Genomic DNA, 15,429 nt, shown 5'->3' with positions numbered 1-15,429 from the left:
TAGTGACCCTGTACAGGGTTTCTAAGGCTGTAAACCTTTACGGGAGCAGAAAGCCTCATCTTTCTCCCACGGAACAGCTGGTAGTTTCAAACTGCCGACCTTGAGGTTAGCAGCCTGATTTGTTACCACTACACTGTAGCACCTCAATATAAAGGAAACAAAAACCTTTGCCACTGAACCAATAAATAGCATCTTTATAGATGGAGAAATGATTGAAGTTGTCAAAGACTTCATTTTGCTCAGATCAGCCATCAACATTCATGAAAGCAGCAGTAAAAAAAAATCAAAAGACCTATTGCATTAGGCAAATCCACTGCACAAGACCTCTTTGAAGTGTTCAAGAGCAAAGATGTCACTTTGAGGACTTAAATGCACCTGACCCCAAGTTATCGCATTTTCAATAGCTTCATATGCATGTGAGGGTTGGACAATGAATAAGGAAGACCATAGAACTAATTCATTTGATTTATGTATTGGATAAGAATATTTAAAAATATTATGGACTGTCAGAAGAGTAACCATATCTGTGTTGGAAGAAACACAACCAGAATGCTTCTTAGAAGCCAAGATGGCCAGACTTCATCTCTCATACTTCAGGAAGGACGAGTTCCTGGAGAAGGACATCATGCTTGGTAAATTGGAGTTGAAAAACAGGGAGACCTCCAATTAGATGGATCGGCACAGAGGCAGCACCAATAGACTCAAGTGTACCAACAATTATGAGGATGACACGGGACCGGTTAGTGTTTCACTCTCTTGTACATAGTGTCACTGTGGGTCAGGACCAACTGGGCAGCATCTAATTAAAGGTAAATCATGATAGTAAAGACTAATTGTTGTTCATTAAGATGCTCAGCCTAAAATGCCCTGGAAAACATTAGTCCCTACTGATTGGGAAAAGATGGAAATCACAGGGCTTCTTGGGTAGAATTTTATCAATTAAACAAACACAACCAAATGAGATATGCACACACTCTCCAACTCCAACATTCCAGGATCTCAAATCTAGTTAAAAGGTCAGCCATTTGAATTATTTTAGACACTATAAGTAATATATAAAAGGCATATAGCCTATTACAGTATGAGACTAAAAGAATATTTTCTATGTGATGTTTCTATTTGACAGATGACTTGAGTGATTTACAAAAGGATAAAGGAAAGAGAGTGATGATGAACTGGTATTGGCAGAGGGGGCATCATGGTACAATAGTTAAGCATCACCTTTCAGCTGTTAACTGAAAGGTTGGAAAGTTCGAACCTACAAACAGATTCATGTGAGAAAAGATGTGATGATCTGTTTCCATAATGATTGTTGTTTTTGTTAAGTTGAGTCGACTCCGACTCATAGCAACCCTGTATAGGGTTTCCGAGAAGCGGCTGGTGTGCTTGAACCACTGCCCTTGCTGTTCAAACTGACCTTGCAGTCCAGCACATTGAAATTCTGTATGGCCAATCTACTCTCATATAGTGTCTATGAGTCAGAATTGACTTACGGACACATAACATGTTCTGCTTATGTATGAGAAGTAATAAAATGCCTTCTCTTTTTAATGACTCACCCCATCAGAGGAATTCATGAAAATAAAGGAATGCAACACATAAAAGAGAAAGTGGAGATGAGCGGAAATGCCAAGAGAAGAGAAAAGGAGAAGAAACAGCAGATGCTCCAATCAAGCTGCTACACCAAAGGCCTCGCTTTGTCCAGAGTCTAATAGCTGGATTGCAGCTTATTTATTAGGTAAAGGCTCATATCCTCTGAGAAATCTTTCATGATGTGCTTGTCCTCTCCCTTTACTTCTCTCATAGATACGAATGGCAAAGCAATTTGTCATTGTCTGCTATTTGGGGAATTTGTTGAACAAAGAACCTCAATTTTTCTTTGTTTTCTAAGGACCAATAAGACCTTTGTGAATAAATAGATATGGTACCATATAGGATAAGCAGTGGACTGTTAACTGTAAGATCTGGCTGTCTGCTCCTGTAAAGGATCGAAATCGATTCAATGACAGTGAGTTTGAGATTGAGTTTATCTTTAGAAAGACAAGTGAGATTTCTCAGGTTTATGAGCTCCCCTCACTTTGTTTAGGTTTCTCTCTGAGGTCCTTCGGCCTCTCCTGACCCCACCCAAAAAGAGTTAGTGCACCAGTGGAAATCCCCTGAACAAACTAGCACATGCTGTACCAAAATATTGTGTTTTTTCTTTGTTCTTTTACATCTTCACAACTAAAGGAAAGAGATACAATCAAAATGATAGTCCACTTAAATGATAAACAAGAAAATTTAAAGAGACATGACCCAATTACATGCCCACTGAATGACAAATCTGTAAACCCTTCATGAGATTTGTGTTGGTGGACAGATATAATTTGTAATTTCTCTTTGAACACTTACCTGGTTCATGAGAATTTATAATAATAGCTTTTTTGGGGTTTTTTTTTAAAGAATTTTCAGCTCAATGAGCAAAACATACCAATTTTTGTGAATCAGGCATATGACTTTTCTAACCAAGCTTTCAAAACAAGATTAGAAATGAGAACACAAATTATTATCTGACATACAATATTATCACTTTGCTTCTGGTTTGTAAGTCTTGTTAAATGCCAAGAAAAGTCCCTGGAAGTTGGAGGAGATAAAACACGTCCTGTTGAACTGGGTTTATAATGGGGCTTCTAATCTCATTACCTCTCTCTGAGTCTGCCTTAATACTAAAGAGGAACTTCCAGAAACCGGTACAAATGCTTCCACCTCCTCTTTTCTCATTTCATTAAATTGTCACAGTAACAACAATGACGAACCAAGCCAGCTCATACAGCTTTCTAACACAGTCTGTCTTGGTTCTACTCCCTGGAGGATGCTCTTTACCTCTGTTCACTTAGTTGTTTTTACAGGCCCAGATAGTCGATCGTAACCATTGACAGTGTACCAAATCAAGGTCTGTCATTCACTGTCCACTCATTTTCTCCGTATTCATCACCTTATCATTGTAGTCATACAGTTTCTTTCCAAAAGAGAGGGTGCTGCATCATGGCCCGAGTCCAGATTTGATTAGTCATTTGAAGGACAGAGCAGAGTGAAGTCTTACAAAAGGTGTTGTCTATTTGTTGATGGCAAGATTGCTACTGACCTTTGCTCTGAACACTGAATATGGCTTAAAAAAAAAAAGAAACCAATAGTTAGTTACCCTCTAGGAATCAGCCAGGTTTAGCAAACACCACTACTTTCACTATAAAGTCATATTCAGAAAAAATTTAATTGGTAGACAAGTGTAGGAAGTGTACGTTGTCTCAATCTTCTGCCTATGCTCCTGAAAAATTGTGTGGCAATAAGATGCTCACAAACAGAATCCTATAAAATGCACTGAGAAAGTCACTATTTAAGCCATTGAATTAGGAATCAGCAGAAGGCCCAGCAAAGGTAGCAATGGTTTTTGGCTTTGCAAACTATACTGTCTCTGTGTCAGCTACTCAACTCTGCTGTTTGCAGGACTACAGCAGCCACGCACTACATACAAATGAATAGGCATGACTGTCTTTCAATAAAACTTCATTCAAAAAACAAGTAGGCTATGAGCCAGCTTTAGCCAATCCAGTCTTAAATAACCATTAAATGCATACTATGGATAGGAGCTCTGGTAGCATAGTGGTTACAAATCGGGCTGCAAACCACAAGGTCAGCAGTTCGAAACTACCAGCTGTTCCATGGGAGAAAGATGAGGCTTTCTGCTCCTGTAAAGATTTACAGCCTCAGAAACCCTTTTTAGGGTCGCTATGAGTCGGAACCGACTCCACGGCATATAACAACAACAAATGAGTAGAAGCCTCCTCAATATAAAGAAAACAAAAATCCTCACAACTGGACCAATAAATAGCATCATCATAAATGGAAAAAAGATTGATGTTGTCAAAGATTTCAGTTTGCTTGAATTCACAATCAGTACTCATGGATGCAGCAAATTATGTATTGCATTAGACAAATCTGCTGCAAAAGACCTCTTTCAAACCTTCAAGAGCAAAAATGTTAATTTGAGAACTAAGGTGCATTTGACCCAAGCTATGGTATTTTCAATTGCCTTATACCCATGTGAAAGTTGGGCAATGAATAAGGAAGACCATGGAGGAAATCAATCCATTTGAATTATGGTGTTGAAAAAGAATATTGGAAAGTTTCATGGATTGCCAGAAGAATCAGTCTTGGAAGAAGTACAGCCAGAATGTTCTTTAGAAAGTAAGGATGTTGAGACTTCATCTCTTGTACTTTGAACATATTATCAGGAAGGGCCACTCTATGGAAAAGGACACCATGCTTGGAAAAAATGGAGGGTCTGCGAAAAAGATGAAGGCCCCAACAAGATGTATTGGCACAGTGGCAGTATCAGTGGACTTAAACATTGAACTTAAACAACAGGCTGAAACAAGTATTGTGAGAATGGTACAGGGCTGCATAGCGTTTCAATCTGTTGTGCATAGGGTCAGTATGAGTTGGAACTGACTTAATGGTACCTAATGATGATGATAAATGAGATATAAGTATTAAAATATACAGAAAAAAATTACTGTTTGTATGAACTTCTCTAGTGTTTGTTCCAAGCACTAGTGGCACAATGGTTGGCTTCTAACCAAAAGATTGACAGTTTGAGCCCACCAGCTGCTCCATAAGGGAAAGACATGGTAGTCGGCTTCCATAAGGGTATAGTTTTGACACCCTAAATGCAGCTTTACTCTCTTCCTCTGTTCTACAGAGTTGTTATGAGTTGAAATCAACTCTACAGCATTGAGTTGAATTGGGTTTTTGTGTATGTTCAGATGTGAAGGGAAGTTATGTAAAATAGATCTGCAATTAATTACTTCATAATATGCAGAATCTTTCTATAAACAAAACTCATCTACCTATAAACTGATTAGCTTTGTAAGTTTAGATTTTTGTCTTGTGATTCTTTTAAAGTGGATCCTGTTTCCAGCCTGAGGTAGCTTGAGGCTAGATCTGAATCCACTACTTTATTCTGAAATCAATCCAGTCATTTTGAGGACTTCAAGAAATACCAAGGAGTATAATAATTACAATTTCCTGGGAGCCCCTTAAGGAGCCTGATGGTGTTGTAGGATAAGCACTGGACTGCAAATCACAAGATTGACTGTTCAAACACACCAGCTGCTCCATGGGAGAAATATGAGGTTGTGTGCTCCCTTAAAATTTACAGCCTTGAAAACCCTACATAGGGCTGCTAATTATCAGACTTGACTCCATGACAGTGAATTTGTATTGGGGGTGTTTCTGAGTGGTGCAACAGTTAAGTGCTTGGCTATGAACTGAAAAGTTGGCTGTTCAAATTCAACCAGGGCGCCTTGGAGGAAAGATCTAACAATCTACTTCCAGAAGGTCACAACCATTGACCACAGTTCTACTCTAACACACTTGGGTTGCCTTGAGTAATACATCGAGTATACAACAACTGGTTTGTTTTTTTGTTTTGAGTGGTGCTGATGGTTAACATGCTTAGCTGCTAATGAAAGGTTAAAGGCTCAACTATATTCAGAGGTGCCTTGGAAGAAAGACCTGGCAATCTACTTCTGAACTATCAGCTATTAAAAACCCTATGGAACACAGTTCTGTTCTGTCACTCATGGAATCACCATGAGTTGGGGGTCAACTGATGGGGGTTCTGTCACTCATGGAATCACCATGAGTTGGGGGTCAATGGCAACTGATTTATTTTTATAATAATTTTACAAGCTCACTATCCCTGATTTCCTCTACCTCTGCTCACACCAGCAATATGTTTACTTAGACTTCCTGTTTCTGGTACTCGCCTTCTTTTCTGCTGTGTTTATACTTCCCCCTGGCTGTGGTTAAGTTAGTACAAAGCTATAGATATAAGTATCTCTCGCTCTCATTCATTTGCACATTTAGACTCATAGCTTGCTCACTCTTCTCACTCTCTGTAAAAATGATAATTCTAGGTACAGCTATTGGTATGGCTTTCTGTTTACTTCATGCCGTTTCTGGAGAAAGTGGCTATGCTCAGAATGGTGAGTCATTTCTCATTTTTCTTTAGGATTGTGAATGTTCTCTAGCATATATGTTAGGTTACTCAGATCCTTAGGAGACCTCAGCTAGTGGACAAGTTGGAAAGCATTTTGAGAACTTAGCATGTGTTCAAAACTAGAACACTGTTCTAATGACCAGAACAGGGGGTATGAGGACAATATGGTGGGTGGTTTACAAATGATCTTAGATTTGCCAACAAAGAATTTTATTTACTATCAAATTGTGGATTTCAGATGCTAATTTATGCCTCTGTTCTGGCATATCAGCGCTGTAATTGTGCTTGTTGGTAAATCTCCAAGGTAATTTCATTTTGTAAAGACATCAATGAAGGTTTGTTTGAGCATTTAGAAGGTTCCATCATCTTCCATGACAAAATAAAGTATCCAGAAACAAAAACTTTGACAAATTTGGGCAGTATTAAATCCCTAGCACCTAGTACAGTGTCTAGAGCATAGAAGCATTTAATGCATATTGATTTTGAAAATGCCTTCAAAATCCTTTCATTTTTGCTAGAGTCATGTGAAATTCTTAGGGAATAGTCTGTGTGAGTTGTTTCACTGAAATATACTGTCACCATATTAGCGAGCATGCCCTCCTACAATAATTTTCTTTGCAGATATAAATACCCAGACCAGATGAACAGTAGCTGAACTATTCAGTTGTTAGCCCAAAGGTTGGCCGATCCAACCCACCAGTGGTTCAGAAAACTGTGACAGTCTGCTTCCATAAAGATGTACTGCCTTGGAAACTTTCTGGGGCAGTTCTACACTGTCCTGTAAGATGACTGTGAGTCAGTATTGACCCAGTGGCAGTGGGTTTGGTTTTGGTTTAGAACTAGACCTACCTGCTTCACAAATACATAATAATTAAAACAAACCAATAGGCAAAAGTGAAGCAGCAGCAACAGAAAACCTCCGGGAATGTGGACCATCTATTTGTCCTCGCAAATTAAGTCCTTTCACTGTAGGAGTTCAAAGTATTTGCTGTAGATGATATCAAATATATTAGCCCAGTGACTCAGCTTAGATATTTTAAGTCATGTAATTACTAAGGATGGAAATCCCTAGAATTTTCTCATTAAGGGAATTGTCAGAGGGTTGACATTTGCACAGCGTGAACATGTATGAATCATTTTGTGGGGGCTGATCATTATCCCAGGGTAAATGTTTGCATGGAAGTAGACACATGACAGCAAGCTTGAGGGAAATATGGCCTACCGAGGAGTATATTCCCATTAAAGCCTATCTGTTTTTTGGGTTGTTTTGTTTTGTTTTGTGTAGCAAATTCCTTCTACTTCTCCCTGATGGCTCTACTGTTTTTAAAAGAAATAGCTCTAATTGAAAAGTGAATTTTCACTTCAACTTTTTTTAATTTCTTATTTTCTTTTTTAGAATGTCTGAAAGGCATTTTATGTGTAACTACCCACTTGGACTTGTAAAATATTCACAAATTTACTAGCTATTGTTTGTTGAAAGATAAGTTGGTTCTCTGAAAACCACACAAGCTGATTAGGAGAAGAAGGAGTATTATTAAATAATCCAAACCATTTAATTTTTTAATTAATTAGTTACATTGAGAAGGAAGGAAATAAACCACACTTAGTAAAGTGCCTTGCATATAATACGTTGTTTTGTTGTTGCTAAGTGTCGTCTAGTGGGTTCAACTCATAGCAACCCTGTATAGAGTTTCTGAGGAGTGGTTATCCCCTCAAAAATGTATGGGTAAATATACGGAGACCGTGAGCACTTTGAGATAACAGATTAACTCATTACTCTAAAGCTCTACGTAACTGCAAAACTATTGTAAAATAACACTTTCAACTACCATAGAACTCTTTCAGAAAAGCCCTAAGTTCCATGTGTATTTTTAGAATTTGAATTCTTAATTTACCATTTCATTACTTATTTCTCAAATATTATGCTGAATGTTTTAGCTAACCTTTGTTAACGCGTTTATTGTGTGCTAGGGTAAGTTGTATGTGTTTGCTCTCCATGATTCCTCATAAGATGATGTCACATATCAGAACACTAAGGCTTAGAGAAGTTCAGTAATTTCACCGAAGACCCGTAACAAGAATTTAAAACTACATCTATCGAGCTCTGGCATAAAAAGTCCTAACTGTACTCCACTACTCTTAGCTAAGAATGTTTTAGCTTAATTCATGTATAACATTCTTTTTGTAAAATGGCATAAGCTTTTTCAAGCTTTTGGTGGGATATTCCTTGATTACAAAGCAACCCTGCCCTGTAACGCCTGCTACAGAACCAACAAGCTGCCTCTTAAAATACAGTCACTTAAAGAACAAGAAAAAGTGTGTGAACAGGGCATCTATGACCAGGAAAATACAGCAAACTCATTTTGCCACACTGGACAACTAAGGTCAGTGGAACTCTTTTGTTTTGCTGGTGCCCATTAACTATTAAATACAGAGAGTGCTGTTTGGACATCCCAGGTTCTTTGGGACATTCAGTTGGGGTGTGATTTCAGTATGTTCTGGATCAAATGAAAGCCCTTAGGGCATCTAATTCCTGGTACAGTTGGGCCAAGTCCCAAAGGCAACCATAGGTTCATGCTGAACCACTCTGAGAATTCTTTTTACTTCTCTGAATGTTCTAAGATCCTAATCGGTTTATGTTTGCTGACAGACTTTTCCAATCTCACCAGAAACAGAAGCAATATCAGTAAAATCTATTGGAAAGTCCACCAGATCTGAATTCTATCAAAGCTAATTTTATCTAATCACATTTGCCTAGCTCAGTATCTTAAGAGAAGTTGTCTTTTAAAAAGTATTTTCACAATGGAAGTAATAAATGCTACTTTTTTAGATGGGAATGTCTTAATTAAGTGAAAGCCACACCTCAAAAATGCAAACTCCTAACTGAATAATATCTACCATCTTCCTTCATGTGAAAAGCCAATATTTGGAAGGAAATCAATAAAGATGCATCGGATTTGATTCAGTAGCATATGAGTGATGGATATAACATATCTCTGATTTGTACAAACTAATAGAATAAATTCCAGCTTAAAGAAAGGAAAGAATGTGCTGAGTTATTCACTCTAGATCATGAATGCACTGTCTCAATGGCAGAAATCATTGGGAACATTCTTTAGAGGTTATTTATTCATTGTGATGAACTTTTGCTTCTACTAGAAAACTTTGTACCTTAGTTCTTGTTTTGATTTGTTAAGTCTTAATTCTTCCCCTTACCTTTTGGCATTCCTTCTTTAAATAAAATAGATTTACTCCTTTATGCCTGGTACTGAGGTCTGTCATCTTATTAATGACACTACAGATTCCAAAAGGACGCATTCATTTGCTTATTAACAGCTACAGGTTTGTTCCTTCTCAGGAGAGTTGGAAGATGCAGAACCTGATGACTACTCATTCTCATGCTTCAGTCAGTTGGAAGTGAATGGATCCCATCACTCACTGACCTGTGCTTTTGATGACCCAGATGTCAACAGCACCAATCTGGAACTTGAAATATGGTGAGGAATTGTGGTTTCAATGGGTGCTCAGAAATCCTCAATCTCTCCTTTAATATAACACAGAGCAACACTACAAAAAAAGAATGAGTAGCCTAATTTTCAAATGTTCAAAGTCTCATGAATTTGCTAAAATCTCCTAAATCTTTGTCTCTCATCAAAGGATTCAAAGAAACTCATAGTTCATCTAGGTCCTGCTGCCATAGCCAAATGATGGTATGGATCTTGGAAATTCTGTATCTCTCCTGTTCTCCTCGAACACTCCTTCCCCCCAAATCAATTTGCTCAACATGAGATCATTAGAGTCTTCAAGTTTCACTCCGGAGCCCAGTAGAGTGATTTCTAATTCCACTATAAACATTCCTTAAGGTTTTTTACCTAGAACAAGTTACATGACTTATTCGTGCCCCAGTTTCCTCACTTTTAGAATGATATATACCTGCCTCATAAAAAGTTTATGATGAGTGAATCATTTAATATCTGTAAAACACCCACCAGAATCATTCAGTGTGTAATGAATAATGGAAAAGAAGCATGAAACCAGAATTCTATATATAAAGGCACACCTTCTAAACCCAAGTAAAATCCATGAAAATTTAAGAAAAATACATCTGAAATTTAACACCAAATCTCTAGGCACCCTCTTGACACAGTTTAACTTCAGATGATCCTCTCAATAGAAATTCTCTAAAAATCCAAAGGTACAAATTCACTCTTGGTTTCATGAGGTCTCAGAGAAAATAAAAAGTCTCTAGTTTGAAAGTGTGCTAAAGAACACAGGACTGGTTATCTTTGCCCTCCTCCGTACATCATCTCTTGTTGCCAAGGGTTACTATCTCTGGGGACTTGTAAAACTACTCTAACGTGAGATTCTGACTCATAGCTATCTCTAAAATCATATCAGATGGCCTAATTCTAAATTAATTTCTAGTGAGGAAAACGCGTTAAGATTCACCAGTAGTAAAGAGGGCTTTCTAAATTCCAGAGACATTCTGTCAATCCCCCATAATACAGAGTTCAAGCTCAGAATTCTATGCCTGACAAAAATGTGTGGAAGCTTCCTTCCTCTGTTCACACAGTGCTTTCTGAGGCAGTCATCAGATAATTAAGACCTTGGACTTGAATTCCATCCATAGTGTGCTTTCCATCTGTCTTCTCCCAGTTCACTGCCATAACGCAATGTGCAGAAATAAAATTTAAGTGAGCAGAAACTTACAATAGTCAGATTCTAGGCTGTAATTGTTGTTAGGTGCTATCCAGTCAGTCTCTGACACATGGTGGACTCATGAGTAATGGGATCAGATCATTGTGGTCGACAATGGCTGATTTTGGGAAATTGATCACCAGGTCTTTCTGGTATGTTTTAGTTTACATGTTCTACTGAAACTTGTTCAGGGTGTTAGCAACACACAAGCCTCTACTGGAAGGTGGTGGCTTCATATAAGGTACACTGGGCCAGAAATCAAACCCCAGTCTCCCATCTGGAAGGCGGGAATTTTACCACGGAACCACAACTACCTAAGCTGAAGCTGGACGATGCTAAAGCAGCCAAGTAACTCATTCAAAAGTGAGGCCACAACTTAGAGGTTTGACTTGGGGTTCTCTCCACAGCTGGTTGGTGGACTGTAATGTTCACCGTGGTTTCTCTTGACCAGGTCATGGTTGACCTCTGGGTCCACTTTCACTCACTCAATATTTGACCACACTTAAAGAAATGTACCCACTTCCTTTAACAAGTCTCTTGATTTTTCCTGTCATGTTTTTCATCTGCATATAGCCTCAGTTTAAGGAGCTCTGGTAGCATAGTGGGTTATAAATCAGGCTGCTAACTGAAAGGTCAGCATTTAGTAACTACCAGCAACTCTATGGGAGAAAGATGAGGATTTCTGCTCCTGTAAAGATTTACAGTCTCAGAAACCCTACACACGGTTGTTGTGAGTCAGAACAGACTCCATGCACATAGCCGCGGTCACCACCACCAGAGTTTGGATTTTTCAATTGAATTCAAAGATAAGGTGTATTCAAAAAATTTGTGGGAATAAGGGGTTAAAAGATACTGGAATTTTTCCACAAAGTTTTTGAAGTCCCCTCATATTTCAGTGAGAAATAAATAGTTTTTAAGACATCCTGTTGGTGTTAACAACACACATGAATTCCTAAACCAATGAAGGAGTCCTGGTGTAGCACTGTAAGATAAGCACTAGACTGGTCACTGGTTCAAATCCACTAGCTGCTCCTCAGAAATCCTACAGAAGGTCTCATTGAGTCAGAACTGACTCAATGACACGTAACAACAGACAGATGAAGGTGTTTCTACGGAACAGCTATTTTTGGAAGAAATGCCTACACCTTGAGAGGTAGATTCGTAAACCTTTTAGGTTCAGAGTCTTTGAAGAAGAATATTGAAAGTACCATGGACTGCCAGAAGAACAAACAAGTCTGTGTTGAAAGAAATACAGCCAGAATGCTCCTTAGAAAACAGGAAGGCAAGACTTCGTCTCTCATCCTTCAGACCTATGATCAGGAGGGACGAGTCCCTGAAGAAGGACATTGTGCTAGGTAAAGTGGAAGGGCAGCAAAACGAGAAAGAGCCCTAATGAGATCGATTGCCACAGTGGCAATAGCAATTGTGAGAATGATGACAGACTACGCAGTGTTCATTCAGTTGTGAATACGGTTGCTGAGTCAGAACTGACTTGATGACTCCTAACAACAACAGCAACAACAATAGGGTGACCGTGGCTGTAATCTTTATGGGTTTTTTCCCAGGAGGATCTGCTAGTGAATTTCAACTGCTGAACGTCTAGTTAGTAGCTGAGCCCCTAACCAGTATATCACTAGGGGTCTTTTCGGCATATTAGTTATTCAAGTACTGTTGGGGCTATTCCTACTCATAGCAACCCTGTTTAGGGTTTCCTAAGAGTGGCTGCTGATTTTGAACCACCGACCTTGCAAGTCAAACCAACCTTGAGGTCCAGTGTTTATCCTACAGCACCACATCAGTGAGTGCCAAAAAATGATAGCTAATTCTCTCATGTTATCAGATTTTCATTAAAAATCTAATCAAAGCTATTGAAGCAAAACAAAGAAAATGTGTTGATTCTAAGACCAAAGGTTTTTGGTTCCTTGCACAGTAGTTCATTTTGCCAACATTTAAAAGTCTAGGCATCTCTTTTATGAAAGCCTTGGGTAAGGCACCACCTTAGTCCTTAAGCTGACATCTTTGCTCTTCAACACTTTAAAAAGGTCTTGTACAAGAGATTTGCCTAATGCAATACGTTGTTTGATTTCTTGACTGCTGCTTCCATGAGTGTTGATAGTTGATCCAAAAAGAATGAAGTCTTTGACAACTTCAATCTTTTCTCCATTAATAAGAATGTTATTCATTGGTCCAGTGGTGAGGATTTTTGTTTTCTTTACATTTAGATGCAATCCATACCAAAGGCTTTGCTCTGTTATCTTCATCAGTAAGTATTTTAAGTCCTCATCACTTTCAGCAACCAAGGTTGCTGCATATCTCAGGTTGTTAATGAGTCTTCCTCCAATCCTGATGCCACATTTTTCTTCATATAACCCAGCTTCTCAGATTATTTGCAGAGCATACAGGTTGAATAAGTATGGTGAAGAATATAACCCTGTCACACACCTTTCTTAATTTTAAACCATTCAGTGTTTCCATGTTCTGTTCAAACAACTGTTTCTTGGTCCAGGTACAGATTCCTCATGAGCACAATTAAGTGTTCCAGAATACTCATACTATGCAATGTTGTCCATAACTTGTTATGATCCACACAATCGAAAGCCTTTGCGTAGTCAATAAAGCACAGGTAAAATAAATAAATAAATAAATAAAGCACAGGTAAACGTCTTTCTGATATTCTCTGCTTTGAACCAAGATCCATTGGACATCAGCAAGGATATCCCTCATTCAATGTCTCTTCTGAAGCCAGCTTGAACCTCTGGAAGTTCTCTGTCAATGTATGCTTGCAGCTGTTTCTGTATTAGCTTTAGTAAAACTTTACTTGCATGGGCTATCAAAGATATTGTCTGATGATTTCCACATTCCATTGGGTCACCTCTCTTTGGAATGGGCACATATATGGATCTCTCCCAATCAGTGACCAGATAGTTGTCTCCCAAATTTCTTGGCAGAGATGAATGAGTGTCTCCTGTGCCACCTCACTTTCTTGAAAGATTTCAATTTTGATTCCATCAATTCCTGGATCTTGGTCTTTGGCAATTCTTTCAATGCACCTTGGACTTCCTCCTTCATTGGCTCTTGATCATATGCTACCTCTTGAAACAGTTGAACATCAACCATTTCCTTTTGGCATAGTGACTTTGTGTATTCCTTGCATTTCATTTGATGTTTTTGCATCATTCAATAATTTGCCCAGATGATCCTTCAATAATGGAAGTCGAGGCTTGAATTTTTTCTTCAGTTCCTCCAGCTTGAGAAATGCTGAGTGTGTTCTGCCTTTTTGGTTTTCTGATTCCAGATGTTTGCACCTTTTGTTGTAATATTTAACTTTGTCTTCTCGAGCTAATCTTTGAAATTTTCTCTTCAGCTCTTGGACCTCCTTATTTCTTCTATTTGCTTTAGCATCTCTACACTGGAGAGCAAGTTCAGTGCCTCTTCTGACATCCGTTTTGATCTTTTCGTTCTTTCTTGTCTTCTTAATGACTTTTTGCTTTTTTCATGTATGATGTTCTTGATGTCATCCCACAATTCTTCTGGTATTTGGTCTTTAGTGTTTAATGTATCAAATCTGTTCGTCAGATGATCTTTAAATTCAGGCGGGATATATTCAAGGTCATATTTTGGTTCTCATGGACTTGTTTTCATTTTCTTCAGCTTCAGTTTGAATTTGCATATGAATAATTGATGGTCTGTTCCACAATCTAACCCTTGTTTTGACTGATGATATAGAGCTTTTCCATCATCTCTTTTCACAGATGTAGTCAATTTGATTTCTGTGTATCCATCTGGTGAGGTCCATGTGTATAGTCATCTCTTATGTTGTCTAAGAAGGCATTTGAAATTAACAATTTATTGCTTTTGCAGAATTCTATCATGTGATCTCCAGCATCATTTTTATCACCAAGACCATATTTTCCTACTACTACTCCTTCATCTTTGTTCCCAACCTTTGCATTCCAGTCACCACTAATGATCAATTCATCTTGATTGCATGTCTGATGAATTTCAGATTGAAGACATTGGTAGAATTCTTCTGTTTCATCCTCACTGGCTTTAGTGGTTTGGGTATGAATTTGAATAATAGTGATATGAACTGGGCTTGCCTGTGGTGGTTATGTGCCGTGGAGTCAGTTCTGACTCATAGCGAGAACCCGTAAAGGGTTTCCGAGGCTGTAACTCTTTACGGGAGCAGAAAGCCTCATCTTTCTCCCGTGGAACACCTGGTAATTTTGAACTGCTGACCTTGCGGTTCACAGTCTGATTCGTAACCACTACGTTACCAGAGCTCCTTGGGCTTCCCTATAGGCGCATGGATATTATCCTATTACAGACAGTGTTATAACTCATGACTGATCTGGATATGTTCTTTTTCACAATGAATACCACACCGTTCCTCTTCAAATTGTCATTTCCAGCATAGTAAACCATATGGTTGTCAGATTCAAAATGGCCAATGCCAGTCCATTTCAGCTTACTAATGCCTAAGATACTGATGTTTATGTGTTCCATTTCATTTTTTACAATTTCCAGTTTTCCTAGATTCATACTTTGTACATTCCTTGTTCCAACTACCATAGTACGACAAACTGACACACGAGTGGTGGGCATTTGTCTGAGGTGAAAGAAATAGTTTACATCTTACTTGAGGTGATGGTAATATGTTGTATACATGTCTCAAAAGGTACTTAAGATTT

At 38.4% G+C, this 15,429-nt stretch overlaps 1 protein-coding gene across 1 annotated transcript in view; it reads left to right on the top strand.

Annotated features, from left to right (window-relative positions):
• The first annotated feature begins 5,944 nt into the window (after positions 1-5,944).
• Positions 5,945-15,429, top strand: part of IL7R (interleukin 7 receptor) — a 24,787-nt gene continuing 15,302 nt past the window's right edge. The window contains exons 1-2 of the mRNA XM_006876548.1: positions 5,945-6,026; positions 9,399-9,537. Coding sequence (XP_006876610.1) covers positions 5,945-6,026; positions 9,399-9,537 — 221 coding nt within the window. The remainder of the gene's footprint in view (positions 6,027-9,398; positions 9,538-15,429) is intronic.

This window comes from Chrysochloris asiatica, unplaced genomic scaffold (assembly GCF_000296735.1).
Source record: "Chrysochloris asiatica unplaced genomic scaffold, ChrAsi1.0 scaffold00390, whole genome shotgun sequence".
NCBI classification, from domain to species: domain Eukaryota; kingdom Metazoa; phylum Chordata; class Mammalia; order Afrosoricida; family Chrysochloridae; genus Chrysochloris; species Chrysochloris asiatica.
Note: the sequence above shows the minus strand (reverse complement) of the source record. Positions and strands in the feature narration are given on the sequence as shown.